The 25856-nt window shown below is 44.9% G+C and overlaps 1 protein-coding gene, 1 long non-coding RNA gene and 1 pseudogene across 2 annotated transcripts in view; 1 reads left to right on the forward strand and 2 right to left on the reverse strand.

Annotated features, from left to right (window-relative positions):
• The window catches only part of spata6 (spermatogenesis associated 6), a 112738-nt gene extending 98617 nt beyond the window's left edge, over window positions 1-14121 (reverse strand). Inside the window, exons 1-4 of the mRNA XM_078219390.1 lie at window positions 14056-14121; window positions 11893-12030; window positions 6077-6125; window positions 5928-5969 (exon numbers count right to left, since the gene is read on the reverse strand). Coding sequence (XP_078075516.1) covers window positions 5928-5969; window positions 6077-6125; window positions 11893-12030; window positions 14056-14103 — 277 coding nt within the window. The 5' untranslated portion in view covers window positions 14104-14121. The remainder of the gene's footprint in view (window positions 1-5927; window positions 5970-6076; window positions 6126-11892; window positions 12031-14055) is intronic.
• On the forward strand, window positions 13989-22140 carry LOC144497934 (uncharacterized). The gene is made up of 3 exons (XR_013498577.1): window positions 13989-14077; window positions 18942-19078; window positions 20528-22140. It is a non-coding gene; the product is annotated as an uncharacterized LOC144497934 (long non-coding RNA).
• Window positions 18320-18529, reverse strand: LOC144498038 (U2 spliceosomal RNA; annotated as a pseudogene).
• Window positions 22141-25856: the final 3716 nt, after the last annotated feature.

Genomic DNA, 25856 nt, shown 5'->3' on the forward strand with positions numbered 1-25856 from the left:
ATCATGCCCCTTATCTTCACACTAATGCCAAAATAAAGAGTAGTTGGGGTCTAGTCTAACTTTACAATATACCTTGGGGTTTATGATCTGGTCCCTAACAAAATATTAATGATTTAGATTCGGGAACTAAATGGAATATCTCCAAATTTGCAGATGATACAAAACTGGATGAGAGGGCAAGCTATGAGGAGGATACAGAGATGATTCCATGTGACTTGGACAAGCTGAGTTCGTGGGCAAATGCTTGGCAAATGCAGTACAATGTAGTTAAATGTGAGATGGTCACAAAAACAGGAAGGCAGATTATTTGAATGGCCATAAAGGGGAATGTGCAATGAGACCTGGGTTTCCTCATACACCAGGTAAACATACAGGTGATAAAGAAGTCAAATGGTATGATGGCCTTCATAGCAAGAGGAATAGAGCACAGGCGCAGGGATATCTCCTGCCATTACCCACGGTCTTGGTGGGCCACACCAAGAATATTGTATGCAGTTTTGGTCCCCTTGTCTGATGAAGGATGTTTTTGCTATAGAGGGAATGCAGCAAAAGTTTACCAGACTGATTCCTGGGATGGTGGGGCTGATGTACAAGGAAAGGTTTGAATTATATCTGTTTGAGTTCAGAAGGATGAGGGGGGATTCTTCCAGAAACTGATAAAATTCTAACAAGACTAGACAAGATAGATGCAGGAAGGATGCTCCTGATGGTGGGGGAGGCCAGAATCAGGGGTCATAGTCGAAGGATAAGGGGTAATCCTTTTAGGGCTGAGATAAGGAGAAATTTCTTCACAAAAAAAGTGGGGGGGGGGAGCCTGTGGAATTCGCCACCACAGAAAGTGTTGTATGTTTTCAAAAAGAAGTTAGATATAACTCTTGAGGAAAAGGGATCAAAGAATACGGGTGGAAGGTGGGATCAGGCTATTGAGTTGGATGATCAGCCAAGATCATACTGAAGGGCAGAGCAGGCTCGAAGGGTCAAATGGCCTATGTTTCTATGAGTTGAAATTTATATGCTGAACTTGAACTATGTATAATTGAATCCTTCAATAATTTATCACTTAAGAGTAAAACTTGACTCAGTTAGCAGTGTTGTATGATAGAAGGTGTTAATAGATTTTCCTTTGATGCTTCAAGAAATCCTTTCAAAAATGGGGTTGACTTCTATAGATAGATTTTCTTGGTGGAGTACGTGTGTTGTGGCAGATGCAGAATATTGTTTGCTGCCCCATTAGAAAAGCTGTTTGCAAATTGATCCTGCAGTGATAATACACTCTGGATGTCCTTCGCAAGCTCAGCACTGGATGAGTGCCCCTGCGGTTTCCATAAGGATCAGTGCTGGGATTAGCGTTGTTCACAATCTACATTAACAATCCAAATCAAGAACACTGTTTCTAAATTTTTAGATGGCACCGAATTGGAGGGGATAGTTAATTCTGAGGAGGACATCAATAAACTTGCAGAATGAGCAAATAATTGACAACTTAAGTTCAACACAGATAAATGTGTGGTGGAAAGAATAGGGAGGTCACTTATTACTTGGAAGGTTTAAGTTTAATATTAAGTTTATTTATTAGTGTCACAAGTAGGCTTACATTAACACTGCAATGAAATTACTGTGAAAATCCCCTAGTTGGCACACTCTGGTGCCTGTTCAGATACGCTGAAGGAAAATTTTGCCTGGCCGATGCACCTAACCGGCTCGTCTTTCGAACTGTGGGAGGAAACTGGAACAGCCAGAGGAAACCCACGCAGACACGGGGAGAACATGCAGACTCCGCACTGATAGTAACCCAAGTTGGCAACCAAACCCGGGTCCCTGGCGCTGTGAGGCAGCAAGGTGCAACTCTAGGTGGAGTACAGGAACAAAAAAAATCACTAAAAGTTGTCACATGTCAACAAGGCCATTAACAAGCAACTAAGTACTAGGCTTTATTCCGAGAATAGAATTCAAAAGCAGGGAAGTGATGGCCAGAATTCTCGACCTCACTCGCGGCTGAGATTCTCCAGTCCTGCTGCAGTGAATAGAGATTTGGCTGAGTGCCAAATTCTCTGTTCTCACTGGCAGCAGTAGCAGGGTGTGCAAGTCCGGAGAATTCCAGCCAATGCTAAACCTGTATCGAACCTTGGTTCGCAACACTTAAGAGTGCTGCGTACAGTTCTGATCGCCATAATACAAAAAAAGCACTGGAAAAGGTGCAGAGAATATGTACAAGAATGATACCAGAAATATGTGTATAGACACATCTGGAAAGGACTGACATCCTGGGTCTCTTTTCCCATGAAAAAAAGAGAGCTGAAGAGTGATTCAGTAGAATTCTTAAATGGTCTGATGTCAGGGTAGAAAATGGTTAATACTCAAGTTAGTATTTGCAGATTAATTGATTAAGTGCATCACTGGGTGTATATAATGGGGAAACAGGCGTGATGGTGGTGGCAGCACCATATCACTGGGAATAAAGCTCTATCTGGAAGAAGTCAAGACACGGCCGGAAGTTTCCCAAAAAATGGTGTCAGGTTCAGTCAGAAAACTCTCCAGAGAAACCGGCAGATTTTTCAACAAGACTTTCCCACACATTGGGTGCGATCTTTCTGGCCCACTGTGCCGGTCGATCGGCAGAGTGAGCCGGGAAGATAGTGCACAAGGCTTTCTCACTGGGCATGAACTAAGTCATCTTCCCTGCCATATTTTGCCGGTGTGATTGACTTCGCGCCTAAACTGATTTAAATTTTAACGTGCCCGGCACAGCCATTTCTGGCCTTAACAACGTTTCCTCACCAATGGGGCCCAGACATTTGATTTTGATTTGATTTATTGTTGTCACATGTATTGGTATACAGTGAAAAGTATTATTTCTTGCGCACTATACAGACAAAGCATACCATTCATAGAGAAGGAAAAGAGAGAGTGGAGAATGTAGTGTTACAGTCATAGCTAGTGTGGAGAGAAAGATCAACTTAATGCGAGGTAGGTCCATTCAAAAGTCTGATGGCAACAGGGAAGAAGCTGTTCTTGAGTCGATTGGTACGGGTCCTTAGACTTTTTTATCTTTTTCCCGATGGAAGAAGATGGAAGAGAGTATGTCCGGGGTGCGAGGGGTCCTTGATTATGCGGCTGCTTTTCCAGGGCAGCAGGAAGTGTAGGCAGTGTTAATGGCCATGATGACATGATGGCCATGCCAAGGGTATCAGAGGCCATTAAAGCCCACGGGTCACAGGAACATGGCCAAGCAGTGCCCATGGGACAGTGCCAGGCTGGCACCCTGGTACTGTCAATGGGGTATCCTGGCACCATAATTGTGCCGGGGCAGTGCCAAGAGGGTGGGGCTTGAGGGGGGGGAAATGATGGGGGAGAGGCAAGGGGGGTCTGCAGGGGTTGTGATAAGCAGGGGCGAGGGGGAGAAGATCTGCAGACCGAGGGGTTGATCGGCGGAGGGGGTAGGAACCGGCACAGGGAGCAATCGGTAGAGAGGTGATGTCCGTGGGAGTGGGGGGGGGGGGGGGGGGAGCGGAATGCCAGCAGGTTGCCCAGTGCACTAGCAGATCAGGCGCCTGTGCAATGGCGCCCCAAGCACTCAGCCTCCAGTTTCACTGGCAAGCTTTAGCTCTGCTGCCACCCGCCATCCCCCCATCCCCCACCACTGGTGAGAATCGCATCCGACCTCTTTTTTGCTGTAAGATTGTGACTCGTGGCTTGCTGAAAAAACTGGCACCATTTTCTCCCGTTTTCTTGCTCATTCGGCACAGAATTCTTTGCGAAAAGATTGTGCCCACTGACGTTTTTTGAAGGGGCTGTGTTTTGCACCATCATTGTGAGGGGCAGGGCCTAAAAACATCGGCATGCCCAGCAACACTGAGATCAAACACAAATTTTAATTTGAAGACCCCACTCCGTGTCGCCCCTCCCTACAGATGTCGGGACCGCCTATCCCCCACCCCTCCTTATTGATGGCATATTCCATCCCCGAACATTGTTCACTGGCATAAACTCCCCACCTCCCCATCCCAAACATAGATTGCCGGCATGAACTCCCCTCAGCATTTTGCTGCCATGAGTCTGCCCCCGCGCCCGCGCCGCCCCCCCCCCCCCCCCCCCCCCCCCCTTTCCCATGAACATAGATCTCTGGCATAGTAATTTCCACCGATGTTTCAACATGCTGATATGTGGGAACATATGACGTTCCCAAAAGATTCGGCGTTAAGCCAATTTTGCATATTTAAATGCATTTAAATTCACTGGGTGTGAACCTGCTCATGTCTGCTGGGAGGGCCTGGGAAGATCCAAAATATTTTGTGCCCTGCACAAATTCCACTTGCGGCATCTCGCTGAGCTTTCCAGACACAGCAGGATTTGCGCCACTGATAATTGTTCACTGATAATGGGGGAAGATTTAAGGAGGAGGCAAGGTTTAAGGAGGGAATTTCACCCAACTACCAATGGTACCTCATTCAGAGGCACAGTGCCCGATCGAAGGACCGGCATTGGGAAGGGGGAGCTCTGCTGAGAGCAATACTCCCATCCTTGCTTGTTGCCAACCACATCCCCACCCATTCCACCCAACAATCCCATCCCACCTTCACTCACCATTGGTCAGGTGTCCCTCACCAATCCTTGGCCTCTGGTGGATGCATCACCAGCAGTTAACACCACTTCCCTGGGGGCACGGGGCAGGATTTTTATCCCCTGGATCCTTGATCCTGGGAAAGGCCTGTCACTGTCCACTTAAGTGCCTGATGGACACTTAATTCAGTGTGCCTTCCCAAAAGAAAGCGATGCAGGGCTCTCACCAGCTCTCCACAAGGTAGATGAGGTGCCTATTGCCTGCATTAAATACTGTCCAATATGATGAAGGCTTTGATATTCACTTTGCAAGAATGCACACCTAAAAGGCGGCATGGTGGCACAGTGGTTAGCACTGCTGCCTCACAGCGCCAGGAGCCCAGGTTCGATTCCCAGCTTGGGTCACTGTCTGTGTGGAGTTTGCATATTCTCCCCATGTCTGCATGGGTTTCCTCCGGGTGCTCCGGTTTCCTCCCACAGGCTGAAAGCGTGCTGGATAGGTGCATTGACCAAAACAGACACGGGAGTGTGGTGAGTCGGGGAATTTCACAGTAACTTCATTGCAGTGTGAATGTAAGCCTTGTGACTAATAAATAAACTTTATAAATTTTCAGTAGTCAGTGGATAAGTACAGAGTTAATCAGTTTTTATATTTTCCCTCATGTCTCTATTTTAATTTAGATCTCCTTCTTAATTACTTTCTGGGACATGGTTTTACAAATAGTGATTGCCTTTTAATAACCGCTCAACCTGTTATTGTTATTTGCTCTGATTGTGTGAATCACAGAATGCCTCAGAATGGAGTCTAATCCTGTATTTTGCAAGGATTCACGTATATGCCAGCATATTTACAGGAATCAGGACTGAGAACCCATCCGACTTTGTCTTAATAGTCCAGGGATTGCGATGCCAATTATAACATTTCTACTGTTATTTGAGATCTTAGCACAGATTGGGAAATTACCTGATATCTTCCTGGTTTCTACTGCTCACCTGCTCAACTGATAAACTCACTGAGGCATTAAGATGGTTTTCTTTTTCTTTTTTCCATTTCAGTATTCTGTATGTGCTTTCCATCTTCCTTCCAATCCCAAGTATGAAGGAACCCAAAGCATTTTAACAAAATAAAATGTCATTCGCAATATGTGTCTGTGTTTCTTCTCACATCATGCATTCTTTTTATTATTTTGTTCTGTCTTTATATAGAAGGGAGAAATGTGTTCTCAAAATAAGCATCACATCACCTATGTCTGTTAAATGATAGTGGTACTTTACTAGGTGATAGCAATCTTCATAAAATGTATTCCCAATGTGCAAATAGTATCTGACAGGTAAACATATTGATATTTTGCAAATATTGATGGTACCTGGCGGAGTCAGCTGTATCAATTCAAATTTTGTTGTATCCACTGTGAACAAAGGAATCATAAGATAATATCAGTGCTAATTAAATGTTAAACAAGTGTTGGAAATACAAATGCATAAATACAAAATATCACAGATATATTGCTCTTACTTTCCAGCATGTCTGCAACATCCCCAGGATTCATAGCTTCTGGAAAGTTCTGTATTTACATAAAACAGTAAAAAGAACATCAACTACAAAGTACCACATTAATACTTGGAAATAATCTTCCAATATCAGGAAACACATAAAAGTAAAAGCAAATTATTGCAGGTGCTGGAATCTGAAACAAAAACAGAAAATGCTGGAAAATCTCAGCAGGTCTTACAGCATCTGTGGAGAGAGGACAAAGCTAACGTTTTGAGTTTGTATGGCCCTTCTTCAGAGCTCATACAAAGCTAAATGTCTTTTTTTTAAATACCTAATGATAATTTAGAAAGAAATTATGGCTGTGGACTCATGGGCTAAGCTTTGGTCTGAAATTGAGCTGATGAAATGGTCAATAGAAACAGTTTACTACTTTGAGGAGAAAACTGTTGTATTTGTGACGAGTATAATTCAGGTTATGCACCAAATTATTAGAAATTTCAGATTAGAGCTTCTTTGCTTCATCCTTTTCCTAGGTTTGATCTAACAGCTGATCTCAATGATTTGTGACTTCTTCTGTTTGTTTCGAAGGCTTCTACAAATAATGTTTTTCTTTGTTAATTACAAACAATGTAGTTGCTTTTCATTTTCAAAAATTGTAATTGATTCACATTCATTAAATTTGTGAAGTGCTGCACTGTTCTGAATGTTATTTGTTAAAATGAAAAGTGAAGAGAAATGCAGGTTAAATTTACCTATATTTGAACAATTTCCCCTGATGTAACACTTAAGCATAGCTAAGTGCCTCAAGCAATTACCTGGAAAAGGATGGGGACAATGAGAATGTTGAATAACAAACACAAATGAAAGAATCAGGGCTAGTGACAAAATACACAGTTAAAAAAAGTAGCATTTGAGGAAGTTTTGAAGGTAGAAAGTGACGTGTCAAGGCATTTCAGTTTGGGAAGGGAAGTCCAGAGACAGGGGGTGATTCTCCCAAAGAAATTCTAAGTGCTTAATTCGCGGGAAAAGTGGTGTAAATCACGATTGTTTTTACAGTGGGAGTTCAGACTAGAATCTCCCACACTCTGTGCACTGCAGAGATCACAATCGTGAATATCATTAAAAGCTTGGGGGGGCAGGGTCTATTCACGCCAGAGTCCGACAGTTCTGGGCCTCTGCGCATCCGCAGTGGCCCCGAACTGTCAGCCTCCCGTTTGCTGGCCAGCTCAATCGCTGTAGTGCTGCCCCTGCCAACACCTCCACAGCTCGATTGTGGCCCCCACGACCATTCCTGGCCAGCCCCGATCCTCCCCCTCCCCAAGCGCCCCAATCTTTAACACCACCTCCACCCAGCAGTGACGATCCTCCACCCACCCCCCCCACCTCGGCAGACACCCCCCTCACGGGAGGCAGACCCCCCTTGGGAGGCAGACCCCCCCCACCCCGGCAGACACCCCCCTCACGGGAGGCAGACCCCCCCCGGCAGAACACCCCACCCCCACCCAGCCCGGCTCAATTGCTGGCCTCCCTCCACCCCTAGCCGATCCTGTCTGCAGAGTGGCAGCGGGACCCCCCCACCCCCACTGATCGCCCCCTAAGCCCCACCTCCAGCTACCCTGCCCCCTAGGCCCCACCCCCTTGGCATTGCCCAATGTTCAGTGGGCAGTGCCGAAGTGCCCCCTGGGCATGGGCACTTTGGACCTAGGGCACTGCCAGGGTACCCATGCCGAGGGGGCACCACCTCTCCATCATCCAACCCGCTGGGGGGCCCCAATTGCCCCCGTTCACTTCAGCAAGGTGTCCCACTAGTTCCCCAAAAGTGGGGAGTTATTCTTAACCCCACTGGAGTGAATTTGTACTGGCGGGGTGGGAGATGCTATCAGGCCCGGAGAACTAAGTCCCGGGCCCAACAATGACATTTAAATCACGTTAAAAATTGATTACAATGAGTTGCCTGGTGTTCCCGCCGGTTTCCTGCGTGGTCCCGACCGCACTGGATATCCGGCGGTGGGAGACACGCATGTGTCGGGAACATATGCGCGAATACCGTGAATCGGCGCACGCGCGCATCTCCCAACCTGACTCGTCAAAAAATTAGCAGCTTGGAATGGGAGAATCGCCCCCATGATAACCAATGGCTCAACCTAGAGAGGGTGCACAGTGGATCTGAGTCAGAAGGTAAAAGACACAAAATGGAACATGCAATGAGAAAAACAGAAGAGGTATGCTGGAGCAAATCACTGGAAGAATTTATATTTCTTGAAAAATATTTTCTTTATCAAGAAATGTAGTTGTTTAAGAGAGATATGTGTTATAATCAAGAAAAGACATCGATACATTGACCAATTTTAGTAGTTTAATCAGTGCTTCACTAACAAAAATTCACATTGAAAGAAATACTGCTCTGGATGAAGGCAATCTATCCCCATTAATTTCAAGTATTTTACGAAATGTCAGCAGGTTTCTTTATTGTTTTCATATTTAATGATTACACTCTAAAGTAATTAATTGTATGAAACACTTTAAGATGCTTCAATATGATTAAATATGATTATAGTCAATCGCCATAGTTCAGTTCGAGAACTCCAGGGCAAGCAGGTGTAATTCAGTCCCCATTTTTACTTTACATATAATACATTGTGTCCTAACTTCTGTATTCCCATTATAATTTATTGGGTCCACATTTATAATGCAAACTGCCTGTGCAAACTTGTCACACAATAATTACATCCACTTATAGTGGTATTGATGCATCATCTCCACTAGGATGGGGTGCTACTTCAACAATAGATTTACTACATACACTCATGGAGCTCCCATTGCTAATGACAGAACAATTTTCTTATCACAATCATCTTTATGTTCCTGTTATTTTCTCTGTCCCTCTTTCTCTGCTTTATTTTTTCCTCTTTCCATTCAGTTGAAAATTGGTGGGTAGTGTGGAATGGTATGACAGACAAGGTAGCTAATAATTTTCTATAGCAAATAGGAGGTGTTAGTTTCATGCTACAGGTTGTATTTTCATATGGCAAGTATGGAAATCTGATTATGTCAAAGATCAAGCCAAGGTTTCAGGCCATGAATTACAGCAAAGATCCAACCAATGTCTGCATAGTGCAACCTCTGGGCTGTGGATGGAAGATTGTAGGCTTGTTGAGGATTCTGGTCAAACTTTGAGCTGGGGGAGGTAGAAACAATGTGAAGAGATCTGCAGATAGGTTTGGGGACATACATGAGATTTAGCCATGAGTGCACTGCATCAGTGGAAACCAATATAAGGATAGTGGCATCTACCATCTATTTCCTGACCTCCACACTCCATATTCTCCCAACCAGCCAGCACCAAACCCAACAACATCCCCACCCCACCCAACTAACTTTGCTCTCAAACTTTCCAGGCCCTTCATACTCCTGTTGGCTCACCTTCTCTTTCACTGGCAGCCCTCTTCCACTCATCCTTCAGTCCTTCCTTCCTATATTGACCAACTCATCTCCTTTTCTTCATATCCATTTCCTCTCCTCCACATTATCTTCATCCTCTACTCTCATCGCATTCTTTTTACCTTTTCTTCTCCCTCACTCCCTAATCCCTTTGCTGACTCCTTTTTTGTCCACCTTCTAGGGCATACCTAAAAATGAGGTGTCAAACTGGACACACTACAACACCAGGACAACTTGCATGCCAAACAGCAGAAGCAGCATGCAACAGACGATCCCACAACCAATGGATCAGATCAAAGCTCTACAGTCGAGGCACATCCAGTCATGAATGGTGGTGGACAATTAGGCAAAGAACCAAAGGATGAGGCCCAACAAATATCCCCATCTCCATTGATGGTGAAGCTCAGCACATCAGTGCAAAAGACAAAGTTGAAGCATTTACAATCACCTTTGGCCAAAAATGCCAAGTAAATTATCCACCTTGGCCATCATCACAGATGCCAGTCTTCAGCCAATTCCATTCATTCCATGTGATATCAAGAAATGTCTCAAAGCATTGGATATCGCAAAGGCTGTGGGCCCTGACAATATCTGGCAATTATACTGAATACTAGTGCTCTTGAACTTGCCGTGCCCATAGCCAAGCTGTTCCAGTACATCTACCCAGCAATGTGGAAAATTGCTCAGGTATGACAAGTTCACAAAAAAGCAGGACAAATCCAATCCCCTGCCAATTACCACCCCTCTCGATCATCAGCAAAGTGATGGAAGGTGTTACTGCGCTGCTGTCAAGCGGCACCTACTCAGCAATAACCTGCTCACTGACGCTCAGTTTGGGTTCCACCAGGGCAACTCAGCTCCTAACCTCATTACAGCCTTGATCCAAACATGGACAAGAGAGCTGAACTCAAGAGGTGAGATGAGAGTGACTGCTCTTAACGTCAAGAGAGTGTGTGACTGAGTGTGGGATCAAGGAAAGCTGTGGTTAATGGGAATCAGGGGGAGGACTCTCCATTGGTTGAGTGGTTGAGTCATATCTAGTACAAAGGAAGATGGTGTGGCTATTAGAGGTCAATTGTCTCAATTACAGCACATCATTATAGGATTTCCCCAGGATAGTGTCCTAGTCTCCTAATCATCAATAGCTGCTTCATCAATGATCTTCCCTCCAACATATGGTCTGAAGTGGAGAGGTTGGCATTTGATTGCACAATGTTCAGCATAATTCATGATTCCTCAGATACTGAAACAAGTTGTGTCCATATGCAGCAAAACATGGACAACAGTCAGGCTTTGGCTCATAAGTTGCAAGGAACATTTGCACCGCACAAGTGCAAGGCAAAGACCATCTCCAACAAAAGAAAATCTAACCACCTCCTCATAACATCCAATGGCTTTTAATCATTGCTGAAAACCATTGACCAGAAACTGAACTGGCAAAACAGTAGTACAAATCCTGTAGCTACAAGAGCAGATCAGAGACTTGGAATTCTGTGGTGAGTAATTCATCTTCTGACTCCCCAAAGCCTGTCCAAAGCCTAAAATGCACAATCAGGACTATACTGCCCATCAAATAAAACATTATCAAAATATCCTCCACAAACTAATTCTGTTTTCTAAAAATCAAATGGATTGTTAACTTATGTGTCACCCCTTTTGTAATTTTTTTGAGGGGAGATAGATTGGGGAAGCTAATAGCACAGGGCAGAGTTTAGAAGTTGTCTGGTAGGGAGAATGGGAGAGCTAGCAGGCGCAACTTGTTTTGCCCATGGGAGAGCTTTTAAAGTTGTCCCGAGATGGCCAATTAAAATGATCATAGGTTCTGGCTGGGTTGTTGCCAAGTGCAGCAACTTAAAGAGTGGATAGGGGGAAACAAACTCTGACTACATTTTTGGAGCAGTTACCATGAGACATACTATTGGCTAGAATCGCCACATTGAGGGGCACAGCTGGAGTCAGCAGTGTGTAAACTAAATGATTGCTGAAATAACAGAGGAACAAAGATTTTTCTTATGTATTTCTTTCAATTTCAGTAAAATAGGCTTTAATGTAGTCCAATTGGAGCTTTGCTAATGCAATTAAAGAACAAAGAGACTATGGCATAGAGAGAAGAAATGTAATAATATATTTAAACAAATAATCTTACATTTCAAAGCTGATAATTAAACTTGGAATTATTTACTTATGAGGAAAAACATTCAGCTTGAGAAATATTCACAGTATTGGGACAAAGTTAATTTGATAAATACATTTTTTTCAGGAAAAGAGAAGCAGACCTAAATGGTTCAAAGTGTTTCACTGAATACTCAAAAAGAAAAAGAAAATTAAGAAGAATCAGGTCAATATATCTCTTTTTCTTTCTTTAGAACATGCCTGAACAAGAAGACATATTATACCTTTTCAATCTTCATTTTGTCATTGAAGGTCAATGGAAAGACAGAAGGGAGAAACTTGGTTTTCTGGAACTTTCCTAACAGACATACACTAATGTAAACATCATTCTTTTCAGGTAGGAACACTCCAGGGCATGTAACCTATAATAAATTATTTCAAATAAAAAGGATCACAATGTTGCATAGAAAAATAAAATGTCATACCATTACCAACATTATGATACCACTCGTTTTGACAATGAAATTTTAGGCCTTCATGCCCTCCCATGTGTCAAGTTCCGTTGACAACCCAGCCACAACCTATTTTGTGTCATGCACTAATATCCAACACCAAACCCCCACCCACCCCTTCCACATTGATTTCCTCATCGTCAGACAGTTTTTGTCTTTATGTTCCTGCCTTAAAACATTCAGCAATCATTAGTAAATTTCCTGCTGGGCTAAATTTTACAGTCCAGTCCACCGCAGGAATCATCACGGGTGGGCAGAAAATTTGACGGACTGTTTAAAGGTCTGTTGACCTCAGTCAGGAATTTCCAGCATTGAGGCATGTAGGACCAGAAAATCCCACCCATAGGCTGGAATTTTCCGCCCACTCACCGATGGGATCTTCTGGTTCTGCCAACAGCAAACCCCCACCGCAGGTTTCCTGGTGGTGTGGGGTGCATAGAATGGGAAACTCCGTTGACAGCCAATGGCGGGCCGCCTCTGCCACTGTAGAACATGCCAAGGGGGAGGGGGATGGAAAATCCCGCCCATTGTCTTTAATATATATAAATTCCATAAACAAATTAAATTTAATTCATAAAATGGTTCAAAGTTCACTTAGTAGTTTCAAAATTTTTATTTGGATAAAATTATCCTTAAACCCAATTGTGACTTAGAGCAAATCATTTTAACCAGGTTTTCAGTCAAAATAAAGAAAATTGGTTTCAGTGTTTGACAATGGACTGCTGCCAAGGACATAATTCAAATGCTGTGTTTAATTCCCATGAAAAAACAAGGTGAGATCCTCTTAACATCTCGACTGAGAAAATTTATATATTCTTGAAAAATAATTTTGTTACTTTTACGCCAACAACTAGATGATGCAGCCATCACAAGTGGTAATATTTTAAACATAAGACTTGTATGAAAGAAAGCTTCTTACAATCTTCATTGAATAAGGGGGGGGGAAATTTCTACATTAACTCATAAACCTGCTGCTACAAATGCGAAGTGCTTATCATACAAAGAGTTGACATTGGAAAATTATGAAAAATGCACATAGTTAAGAATGCATAGATGTGGTTAGAAAGTATCTAATGAATTGGAGGAAATTTTGGGAAAATCAAAGCCACTATTTTCACTTCTCGCGAGGAACTCAAGTTTTTTAAAAATAAAGTTTATTTATTAGTGTCACAAGTAGGCTTACGTTAACACTGCAATGAAGGTACTGCGAAAATCCCCGAGTCGCCACACTCCCGGCGCCTGTTCGGGTACACTGAGGGAGAATTTATCATGGCCAATGCACCTAAACAGCACATCTTTCCGACTGTGGGAGGAAACCGGAGCACCCGGAGGAAACCCACGCAGACACAGGGAGAACGTACAGGCTCCACACAGACAGTGACCCATGCCGGGAATTGAACCCGGGTGCCTGGCACTGTGAGGCACCAGCGCCAACTGTGCCACCGTGCCACCCAAACAAAACCCCAGAATTCCGTGTAAAGAACAAAATTGAAAAGCTGATTATAAAAAACCACAATGCAGTGAGGCGAGCAAAAAAGTTAAAATCAGAAGAGGTTGCTCCAAGTTGTTGTTGCTGGGGGGAGGGGCGGAGTGTTTCCCCGCCCCCATCCCACGCAGTCATTGGACCCAGCGGAGAGCTTCCAGCAAATCCCAGCAGAGAACGGCCCTCCCGCCGTCTCCTATTGGCTCAACCGCACGTCAATCACCACCCCGGCCAGCTGCTGCTGCTGCCCAACGGCCGCCGCTTATCAATAAACACCGCCGCCCGCCCCGCTCATTCCCAGCCGCTCATACCCACCGCCCGCCCCTCTCACACCCATCGACTGCCCCGCCCGCCCCTCTCATACCCATCGACTGCCCGCCTGGCTCAGTCCCAGCCGCTCACACCCACCCCCCGCCCGGCTCACACCGACTGCCCGCCCTGCCCATACCCACCGCCTGGATCTTCAAATACACCGTGAGCTTCAGAACTTTCTTCGGCATTCCTGCCTGTTTAGAAATAACACTGGATCAAGCTGTTTATATAAATATATATATCGCTGTTTGAAAGTGGAAGCCTGCGGAAGGTGCAGCTCGAGCCAGCGATTCAAAAGTGTGGAAGCAACGGTCAGTGGAATCCTGGCGTTGCCATGGCGCCGGGCCCCACACTGACGCCACAGAAAGGAAGTGATGCAGCAATAGTGTGGGTCAGAGCCAGGCCCGGTGTGGGCCAGAGCCAGGCTCGGTGTGGGTCAGAGCCTGGGCCAGGGCCAGGGCCAGGCCCAGTGTGGGTCAGGGCCAGGCCAGTGTGGGTCAGAGCTGGGCCCAGTGTGGGTCAGGGCCGGGCCAGTGTGGGTCAGAGCCGGGCCTGGTGTGGGTCAGAGCCGGGCCAGTGTGGGTCAGGGCCAGGCCAGTGTGGGTCAGAGCCAGGCCCAGTGTGGGTCAGGGCCAGGCCTGGTGTGGGTCAGAGCCAGGCGCAGTGTGGGTCTGGGTCAGAGCCAGGCCCAGTGTGGGTCAGGGCCGGGCCAGTGTGGGTCAGAGCCAGGCGCAGTGTGGGTCTGGGTCAGAGCCAGGCCCAGTGTGGGTCAGGGCCAGGCCAGTGTGGGTCAGGGCCGGGCCTGGTGTGGGTCAGAGCCAGGCGCAGTGTGGGTCTGGGTCAGAGCCAGGCCCAGTGTGGGTCAGGGCCAGGCCAGTGTGGGTCAGAGCCGGGCCCGGTGTGGGTCAGAGCCAGGCCAGTATGGATCAGAGCCAGGCCCAGTGTGGGTAAGAGCCAGCCCATTGTTGGTGAGGGCCAGCCCAGTGTGCTTGAGGGCCAGGCCAGTGTGAGTCAGGTCCAGGCCAGTGTGGTTGAGGGCCAGGCCAGTGTGGTTGAGGGCCAGGCCAGTGTGGGTCAGGGCCAGCCCAGTGTGGTCCAGGACCCGGCCAGCCCAGTGTGGTCCAGGACCAGGCCAGCCCAGTGAGGGTGAAGGCCAGCCCAGTGTGGGGGTCAGAGCGGGCCCAGTGAGGTTGGGCCAGGCCAGTGTGGCTCAGGGCTGGCCGAATGCGGGCCAGGTCAATGAGGCAGGACCAGGCCAGTGTGGGGCAGAGCAGCAAAGCCAATACTCCTCAATCATCATTGTCCTGGCCCAGATACAATCACAACTGTCATCGTCATAGAGGTTTACAGCACAGGAAAAGGCCCTTCGGCCCATTGTGTCTGCACCGACAACAATCCCATTCAGGTCCTATCCCCGTATGATAAAAGTAAAATACTGCAATTGCTGGAATCTGAGACAAAAACAGAAAATGCTGAAAAGTCTCAGCAGCTTTGACAGCATCTGTGGAGAGAGAATAGAGCCAAAGTGTTGAGTCTGGATGACCCTTTGTCACAGCACTGTCCTTGTCAGTGGGTTTGATGACAAGGTCAGGGTTGGACCTGAGAGAGCAAAGTGCAGCAAGTTCAGAATCCCCATATGTCTACTAGTCCCTGACACTAAGGGTCAATTTATCATGGCCAATCAATCTAAGCCACATATTTTTGGACTGTGAGGGGAAACCGGAGCACCCGGAGGAAACCCACACAGACAGTCATCCAACCCAGGTCCCTGGCACTTTGAGGCAGCAGTGCTAACCCACTGTGCCACCGTGCTGCCCCTGACCCAGGCAGAATCAGAAATGTCACTCAGAGATAGAAAGGTTCTCGAGAGGAGATAACGACCTAGTGGTATTATTTTCATAGAAGAATCATAGATCCAGTCCAAAGATGTGCAGGTTAGGTTGATTGGCCATGATAAATTGCCCCTTAGTGTCAGGGGAATTAGCAGGGTAAATACATGGGGTTATCGGGATAGGGCCTGGGTGGGATTGTTGGCAGTGCATGCTTGATGGGCCGAATGGCCTCCTTCTGCACTTTAGGAATTCTATAATTATCTTTAGAGTATTAATCAGAAACTCAGCTAATGTTCTGGGGACCCGAGTTCAAATCCCGCCATGGCAGACGGTGAAATTTTAATTCAATAAAAAATATCTGGATCTGAAACCATTGTCAATTCTCGGAAAAACCCATCTGATTCACTAATGTCCTTTATGGAAGAAAATCTGCCATCCTTACCTGGTCTGGCCAATATGTCACTCCAGAGCCACAGCAATGTGGTTGATTCTCAACTGCCTTCCAAGGGCAACTAGGGATGGGCAATAAATACTGACCAGCCAGAGACGCTCATGTCCCACGAATGAATAAAAAAAATATTGGTAAGGGGATCTACCGACTCAAGAACAGCTTCTTCTCTGCTGCCATCAGACTTTTAAATGGACCTACCTTATATTAAGCTGATTTTTCTCTACATCCTAGCTATAACCGTAACATATTCTGCACTCTCTCCTTTCCTGCTCCCTTGTGTACTCTATGAACTGTATGTTTTGTCTCTAAAGCATGCAAGAAACAATACTTTTCACTGTATACCAGTACAATTGACAATAATAAATCAAAGGTTACGGGGACAAAGCAGGTGGAAGGGGTTGAGAAACATATCAGCCATGATTGAATGGCAGAGCAGACCCGATGGACCGAATGGCCTAATTCGGCTCCAATATCTATCTTATGCTCTCAGAGGATGCTGAAAGTCTGCAAAGGGATACAGATTGTGAGTGGGCGAGGGTCTGGCAGATGGAGTACAATATTGGTAAATGTGAGGTCATCCATTTTGGTAGGAATAACAGCAAAATGGACTATTATTTAAATGGTAAAAAAATTGCAGCATGCTGCTGCGCAGAGGGACCTGGGTGTCCTTGTGCAAGAATCACAAGGAGTTGGTTTGCAGGTGCAGCAGGTAATTAAGAAGGCAAATGGAATTTTGTCCTTCATTGCTCTAGAGATGGAGTTTAAAAACAGGGAGGTTATGTTGCAGCTACATAAGGTGCTCGTGAGGCCACACCTGGAGTATTGTGTACAGTTTTGGTCTCCTTACTTGAGAAAGGATATACTGGCACTGGAGGGGGTGCAGAGGAGATTCACGAGGTTGATTCCGGAGTTGAGAGAGTTGGCTTATGAGGAGAGACTGAGTAGACTGGGGCTATACTCATTGGAATTCAGAAGAATGAGGGGAGATCTTATAGAAACATATAAGATTATGAAGGGAATAGATAAGATAGATACAGGGAAGTTGTTTCCACTGGCAGCTGAAACTAGAACTAGGGGGCATAGCCTCAAAATAAGGGGAAGCAGATTTAGGACTGAGTTGAGGAGGAACTTCTTCACACAAAGGGTTGTGAACCTGTGGAATTCCCTGCCCAGTGAAGCAGTTGAGGCTACCTCATTGAATGTTTTTAAGGCAAGGATAGATAAATTTTTGAAGGAATTAAGGGTTATGGTGAGTGGGAGGATAAGTGGAGCTCAGTCCACTAAAAGATCAGCCATGATTTTATTGAATGGCGAAGCAGGCTCGAGGGGCCAGATGGCCTACTCGTGCTCCTAGTTCTTATGTTCTAAATACATTTTATGGGAATATCCCTGCAGGTCTGGCAGCATCTGTGGAGAAAGAAAAAAACAAAAGTTAAAATATTAAATCTGTGACCTCTTATTAGTAAGAAGTCTCACAACACCAGGTTAAAGTCCATCAGGTTTGTTGGACTTCAACCTGTTGGACTTTAACCTGGTGTTGTGAGACTTCTTACTGTGCTTACCGAAGTCCAATGCCGGCATCTCCACATCATATCTCTCATTAGTCCAGAGTAACCACCCAGACAGTTAAGGAATGAATATTGATGGCGAGCCAGCAAAGATTATAGATGGAAAACCGAGAAGCTTTTAACTCAGCATATGTGTGAAATATTGACAAAATGCAAATAAAATGGATTGGTTATAATTTGATTTTGATTTGATTTATAACTGTCACATGTATTAGTATACAGTGAAAAGTATTGTTTCTTGCACACTGAAGACAGGAATTTTTTTTATACTCTTCCAATTCAATCAAATAAAGTCCAATTCAGAGTCTCAACAAGTTGAGACATTTCCGATCCAAGCTGACAAGACAGGGCACAATTGTGGGAGACCGTCCGATGCCTAACACGGCCTCAGACTTCTCAGCAAATACAGGTTAAGAACATACATTTATACCCCCCCCCCCCCCCCCCCGTCACGTCCGCAGTTTCCCAGGCCTCACAGGTTCCCAGGCTGTGGCTTGTCTTCCATTGTGTGAACCTTGCTGCCTTGGCGGTTTCTTCACGGTTATCCCAAGGCCTGATCTACATGAGCCAAGCTGATTGGAGGAGGGGGAGGTTTTCTCCTCCAAGGCTTGATCTCATTTGCATCTTAGCCAAAAGGCCAAGATGCCGCTTCTAAAAATTGCTTCATATGAATATGAAGCTTAAATGTAACCCAATGACCTCAACCAAGTGCAGCATCCGATCCATACTACACTTGATCTTAGCCAAAAGGCCGAGAAGCGATGAAGACGGGAATGGGTTAATGAACTCTAATACTCAAAGTGTCAAAGTGAACTCTGTGATATTTTGAGATTGTGAGAGAAACATTGTAGAACTCATGTTTACGTTAGTGTGTTTTCATGCTCATGTATCCAAGAACAGATAAGAGCAACAGCTGTTCCCAGCTAATCTGTTCAAGAATGTGGCTAACCCGCCATTTTGTATTCTTTAATTATGTATTGCTGTGTAACAGTAGAAGCCTACATGTAGGCCTTCTGTGATCGTATAATGATGCATTCATATATCTCATCGTAACCTGTACCGATATACATTATACAAGTACCTACGAACATATATAAATTGTTATAAGCCAGTTAACTTGTTTGTGCAAGACTGTAACCTTGTACGTTAGTAAGATACCCCACCTGTGCTCACAGGGAACAACAACACTCGCGGCCTTGGGATAACCGTGAAGAAACCGCCAAGGCAGCAAGGTTCACACAATGGAAGACAAGCCACAGCCTGGGAACCTGTGAGGCCTGGGAAACTGCGGACGTGACGGGGGGGTATAAATGTATGTACTTAACCTGTATTTGCTGAGAAGTCTGAGGCCGTGTTAGGCATCGGACGGTCTCCCACAATTGTGCAAATAAACCAATGTATTTTGACCGACGAATAGACTCAGAGATATTTTTACCTACAACAACACTATACAGACAAAGCATACCGTACAGAGAAGGAAAGGACAGGATGCAGAATGTAATGTTACCATCATAGCTAGGGTGTAAAGAGCAACCTAATATGAGGTTGGTCCATTCAAAAGTCTGATGGCAGCAGGGAAGAAGCTGTTTTTGAGTCGGTTGGTATGTGATCTCAGATTTTTGTATCTTTCCCAATGGAAGAAGGAAGAGATTATGTCCGGGATGCATGGGGTCCTTAATTATGCTGGTTGCTTTTCCGAGGCAACGGGAAGTGTAGACAGTGTTAATGGATGGGAGGCTGGTTTGAGTGGTGGGCTGGGCTTCATTCACGACCCTTGCTAGTTTCTTGTGGTCTTGGACAGAGCAGGAACCATACCAAGCTGAGATACAACCAGAAAGAATGCTTTCTATGGTGCATCTGTAGAAATGGTGAGAATTTTAGTGGACATGTCAAATTTCCTGAGTCTCTTGAGAAAGTAGAGGCATTGGCGGGCTTTCTTAACTATAGCTTCCACATGGAGGGACCAGGACAGGTTGTTGGTGATCTGGACACCTAAAAGCTTGAAGCTCTCAACTATTTCTACTTTGTCCCCATTGATATAGACAGGGACATGCCCTCGACAACACTTCCTGAAGTCAATGACTATCTCCTTCATTTTGTTGACATCGAGGGAGAGATTATTGTCGTCACACCAGTTCATCAGATGCTCTATCTCTTTCCTATACTCCATCTCACCATTGTTTGAGATTCGATCCACAACAATGGTGTCATCAGCAAACTTGAAAATCGAGTTGGAGGGAAATTTGGCCATACAAAGGTGTATAAGGAGTATAGTAAAGGGCTGAGGACACAGCCTTGTGGACCATCGATGTTGAGGATGATCGTGGAGGAGATGTTGTTGCCTATCCCCTTACTGACTCCAGCCTGTGGGTTAGGAAGTGTAGGATCCAGTTGCAGAGGGAGGAGCCAAGCCCCAGGCCATGAAGTTTGGAAATGAGTCTTGTGGGAATAATGGTATTAAAGGCTGAGCTGTCGTCTATGAAAGGAGTCTGACATAGGTGTCTTTGTTATCTAGGTGTTCCAGGGTTGAGTATAGGGCCAATTTGTAAAGCAAATCATTTGTAAAGCAAAGTTCAAAGTGACCGAAAATAATTAAAATTAATTCATACATATAGTCAGAGTGCAATATCCTTGGACAGAAGGACTTATTTAATGTTTCATTGTGTCTAAGAGTTTTATATATTTTCTAAAAATAACCATATTTGTTATTGGTTTTGCCTTTTTAATATATTTTATTTCTTTTCCAATCCAAACTATAAAGGGTTGTGAACATAGCCCCGTCCATCACACAAACCAGCCTCCCATCCATTGACTCTGTGTACACTTCCCGCTGCCTCGGGAAAGCAGCCAGCATAATCAAGGAACCCACAAACACTGGACATACTCTCTTCCACCTTCTTCCATCAGGAAAAATATGCAAAAGTCTGAGATCAAGCATCAACCAACTCAAGAACAGCTACTTCCCTGCTGCCATCAGACTTTTGAATGGACCTATCATATATTAAGCTGATCTTTTTCTGCACCCCAGCTATGTCTGTAACACTATATTCTGCTCTCCTTTCCTTCTCTCCTGTGTACACTATGAATGGTATGGTTTGTCTGTATAGCGCGCAAGAAACAATTCTTTCCACTGTATCTCAATACATGTGACAATAATAAATATTCTCAAAATTAGGTCAGGTGGATTGAAAGTGGGACATAAAAGAATCAAGGAAGATAGATACTGGAACCCCCCCCCCCCCCCCCCCCCCACACCCACCCTGGGTGTGTTTTCTGCAGAGAGAATGTAAAATATGTCAGATGGCTAGCCCACCACCTTCCCATCCATCCCTGACCTGGTTCCTATAATACAGGGGAGGGTAAGGCACTCAATAGCCAGCCCTGCCCTTAGGCCTATTGAGGCATTTAAATGGACAATTATAGCCCACATAAGGCCCTCAATCCACCTCCACTGCCATGGTATTCTGGGAAGTGGCAGGCGAGTGAGAGTGGACAAACAACTTTGTGGAAAATACTGGAAGGAGGAAGGCATATTATTCTGTGGGTGTCATGTGTGTATTGGGTGGACCCCTTGGCTGCAAGATGTTACCCCTCCCACATGTGTTAGTTACTTAGGCTCCCTGACCTCTCCCTGTCCAAAACCCCAGACTAGCCTCTCGAATGGCCATGTCCTTTCATACTGGGGACTCCATGTAGTCCCATCAGCAGCCACAACTGAGTTCTGGAGCTGCAGGTCTTGAGAACAGGACTTCCTACCACTGAGGGGCATGTGTCCAAGTTGTTTAGGCTGCCGGCAGTGTGCTCTCACTGCAGGGAGGCCTAATATAAAGTCAGACGGTTTGGAACCAACATTGGGTGGGTGGGGTGAGAGCAGTTGGTGGGGAGCAGTTGTGAACTCCGGTGGTGGAAACTTCTCCTGGCGGGAGGGGAGAGATACCAGCAGGCCTGGATACAGCCAACTTGGACCCACTAATCATATAGAAATATCAATTTCCATGCAGTAATCAGTTCGGCGCAGAGCTAATTACACAAAACAAGGGCCTCGGAGACTCGTGATCAACTGGACACCGGTTGCAAGTCCCGCTAAAGGCCTCCCGCTGATATCTCCTGGCCCGTTGCGCTGCTCGAGTAGCGCAACAGGCTGGGAGAATCCCGGCCATGATTTGTGTGAGCCTATGGGCTACCGTGATGCGGTTATCCTTTAAGTGCTGTAGCCCTTTACCATCAAAGTAAAACCGTATTGTTTGGAGCATTGGACTGTTCTCAGTGAATAATGGGAGACTAATACAACTGAGTAATTAAACAATAAATCGAGACAGAGAGAAACTGGAGTGGTTTGCATTTGTCATCTGATCCTCAAGGTTATAATACAACCATAGCATCGCTGTGTCCTAACAGTTCTTTTGGTATACTAGTTCCTCTGGCTCATAGATAAAATAAAACAAAGTTGCGTCACTTTTTCCTGCACCAAATGTATTACTTTTCTGCTATTTCTTTCTGCCTGTTTGTGTTTGTCCTTCAATTTTATTTTGTTCCTTGTCTTTTCCATATTTCCTCTTGCATTTGTCTGTGTGCCCCACGTGTTAATGTTGGAATTGTGCTGCAATCTTACCTACCCTCTGAAATGACCTAGCAAGCTACTTAGTACAGTAACAATTAGGCATAGGCAACAGATGCTGGCTTTACTGGTGGCACCCACGTTCCAAAAAAATTCAGGGTGTACCAAAGCTTGTACATTGATCAGGTCATTTTCTAAGTTGGCGTGCAAGCTTTGCAATCTCTGCGCTGAATAATTTGCAGCGGTGCAGCACAACCCCATGCCTTTAAAACTCACCTAATAAAGTGCTAATAGGGGTACTTGAAATCGGAGGGTGGGTTTGAGGCCTTCATCCCACCAAAACAGTGCTGGGGGTGGGGGTGGGGGCAGGAAGTCTGACATTGTTGGACTTGATCTGGAACACAATAAGTTAGTAATCTAAAGGGCCCCCTGACACAGGCCTGTGTCAGGAGACCTAGAAAATGCTGGCAGTGTTCAGAATTTGGAAGCTCATTGTGACTTCAGTGATTTGTAGGCTTTTAATGTGAGTGTGCATTCATAAGTTCTGCGATGTCCAAACTATGCCGTTGAACAAAGGAGGCTTTATTTTTGAACCCGAATAAGTTTTTTTTTACATCTTTGCTAAGAGGAATTTAGTTGTACAACATGTCTAGTTGTAGTTGTATGGAGTTTCCCTCCATAGATTTCTGAGCCATTGGAGCGAGGGGAGAAGGGCCTCAAGCCCCTCAATTTAGTGATGACTCCCTCAGAGTCCTCCTCCATGCAGCCTTGAACCAATGTGAGCAGTGGGTGCCATCTGGTAGGAAGAAGAGAAACCTGATCAAAACCGTGTTCTCCTGAAGGAATTAGCCAAGGAGGTCAGAGTCTTGGGCTGGTGAATTTACCATTCAGAAGCTTACATGTCTGGACAGTAGTTACAATATTCAGAAGCATCCTAAATCCTTAGATTGTTCACCTAGTGGGTCTGCTGGCCAGACTTAATGGTTTCGTATTGCATTCACCTTTCCACAGCTCAAAAGGATATTAAAGCTGGAATTTTACCAGCACACCCGCCCCAATTACGGGGGCAGGCAAGGCTCGGAGAATGGCATTCTCCTTTGGCCTCGGGTTGCATCGTATGAATCTCAGGCGGATGTGCCGGTAAAATTCCGCCCTAAGGCCATGCTTCTCCTGAATTGGGACTAAGTGCCCACGTCAATGGGAAACCTGGCCAAGCAGAAGGAGCTCTGGCCTGGCTGGAGAACTGCCCCGCTACCCTGCCTTTGCTAAAAGCTTTGTACCATCGCCTATTTCAACTTGTAAAGTCAACATCACCGGAAAAGCGAATCTTATACCACAGATTTTCAGCCCACCAGACTCCGTGAAGGAATTCTTTATGGGATTTTGAACACTGGATCTTGTCTGAACTGGACCAAAGCTTTAAGAGCACACTGATCCTGTTGCTGACAGCAATCTCTTTGTTGCATCGTGCTGCCTTGGAGTTCCAGACAGATTCACTTTCTTCCATTTGTGAAGGCACCCTGTAGCACTGGCACAAGATTGCACATACTGAGTGCTTACTCACACTTCATGAAGTCATTGAGCCTCTTCTGCCAAGAGACCAGGTTCTCTTCACAATCCCAAGACTCTGACCTCCTTGGGTACTCCCTTCAGGGCAGCACGGTTTTGATCAGGTTTCTCCTCTTCCTATTAGGTGGCACGCACTCCTCACATTGGTTCGAGATTGCATGGAGGAGGGCTCTGAGGGAATCATTATGCTAGCATTCTCATACTAGACAAAGGTGTTTGCTTCTGGGGGGTTTTGGCTTCTATTTAGAGACAGTTACGGCATAAACAATGTGGCAGAGGCATAAAGTTGTTGCTCAGCAATGGGCTTTAAAGGAGGAAGACTTTTTGAGTTTTGTTTCTCGCTGGATATATTGCAGTTGAAGGTGACAAGCCCATGGGTGAATATCCCTCATGGCAGAAAAGCTGGACAGGACAAGAGGCTGCAAAAAGACAGACTTCCTAAAGAACCAGATAAAGTTCTGACAGCCAGGGAATTGGGGCAGAAAGAATGCTTTTGGAAGACTGAAGTTAAGGGAACAGAGAACGAGAGGTTGAACAAAGTACTGTTCAGCAGAATTCAAGCGAAAAGCAAATAGTGTTCTGAACTGAAGAGACAGCTACAGTAACCAGTTTTCAAGTGGGAAAACTGACTTCAGAGGTAAATCAAAAGTTTGTTGTCATCTTAATATAGTCTGGGAATCAATAGTTAAAGCAATTGTGAAGAGTTTGCTGAACAGTCAAGGCAAAAGGAAGAGATGTAAAACCGGGAAGCGAATCGTTGATGGAAGCAGCTGAGGGGAAGTATTGTTTAAAAGAAGATTTGAAAATGTGTCTTTTTGGAAGCAGAATTTGAAATCACTTGTGTGAGGCTGGTGTTCAGTGAGACAAGGTACCTCATGGTATAAGAATCATCTGGGGAATTTTGAGGAGAATTTCACACGGGTTCAGAGCGGAGTGTGTCTAACCACAGCCAGTCTGTGTTTTTAAAGGGACTGTGTATTACTGAGACCATTATAGCCTAAGATATACCTTGTAACCTATGTATACAAGTGAATGGGGGGTATTGTATTTTTCTTGTTAAAACTAATTAGAGGTTCTGTGATTCTGTTCTTCCATATTTTCTTAAAAAAGTAAAAGTTACGGTTTCTTTGAGCCAGGGTTCCATTCTGGGATCTTCCCATCCAGTTATAACACCAACTGGGATTGTAACAAAATACAATGCAAATAGGTTCCCCTTGAGTCAGAATGCACAAAATTAATCTCTGTAGATTTGGGAATAATTAACAAAATTAACTTGGGGGTAAACTGCACATGACTTGAGAATCTTTACTCTGCAATGGCAACCATAGCTAAATGTGTCCAAACTAAAATGCCGGAAGGGAAGCGCCTTTTCTAAAAAAAAATCAAAAATAAAGGTTGCTTTCCGTGTCTGAGTTGAATTTTATTTTCCCCTGCATTTCACTGAAAAGGATGTTTTTTTATTGTTTTTGATTTTGAGAATGATGCCATTTCTTGAGAATTTATCATGGCTCAATTTTCATTGATTCAGTGTCTAGGTATAAAGTATAACAGGAAAGACTTGCATTTATTTGGTTGTTGCATCTTTCACAAATGTCTCAGAACATTTCATATAATTACTTTGAAGTTCAGTGACTTTTACATAAACAAACATGGCAGTCATTCTGTTCACAAACAGCACCGTTAAGCAACAATGAGGTGAGTGACTGGTTAATCTATTTTTGGTGGTGTTGAGATATCCATGCTTCAAATAATCCCATCACATTCCATTGGATGTGCTGTTAAACTAAGGCCCTGGAACAGGCAGACATCACATCATATGATTTTAACATCACATTCTGAGAAAGCATAGAACCGTTTTTCTAACAATGTATTACTTCCTCAGCATTGTACTGAAGTATCAGTTTAGATTATAAACTCACAACATGCTGCCTTGGAGATTGAACTGCTTCCATTTGGAGCACAC

Source organism: Mustelus asterias, chromosome 8 (assembly GCF_964213995.1).
Source record: "Mustelus asterias chromosome 8, sMusAst1.hap1.1, whole genome shotgun sequence".
Classification (NCBI taxonomy): Eukaryota; Metazoa; Chordata; class Chondrichthyes; order Carcharhiniformes; family Triakidae; genus Mustelus; species Mustelus asterias.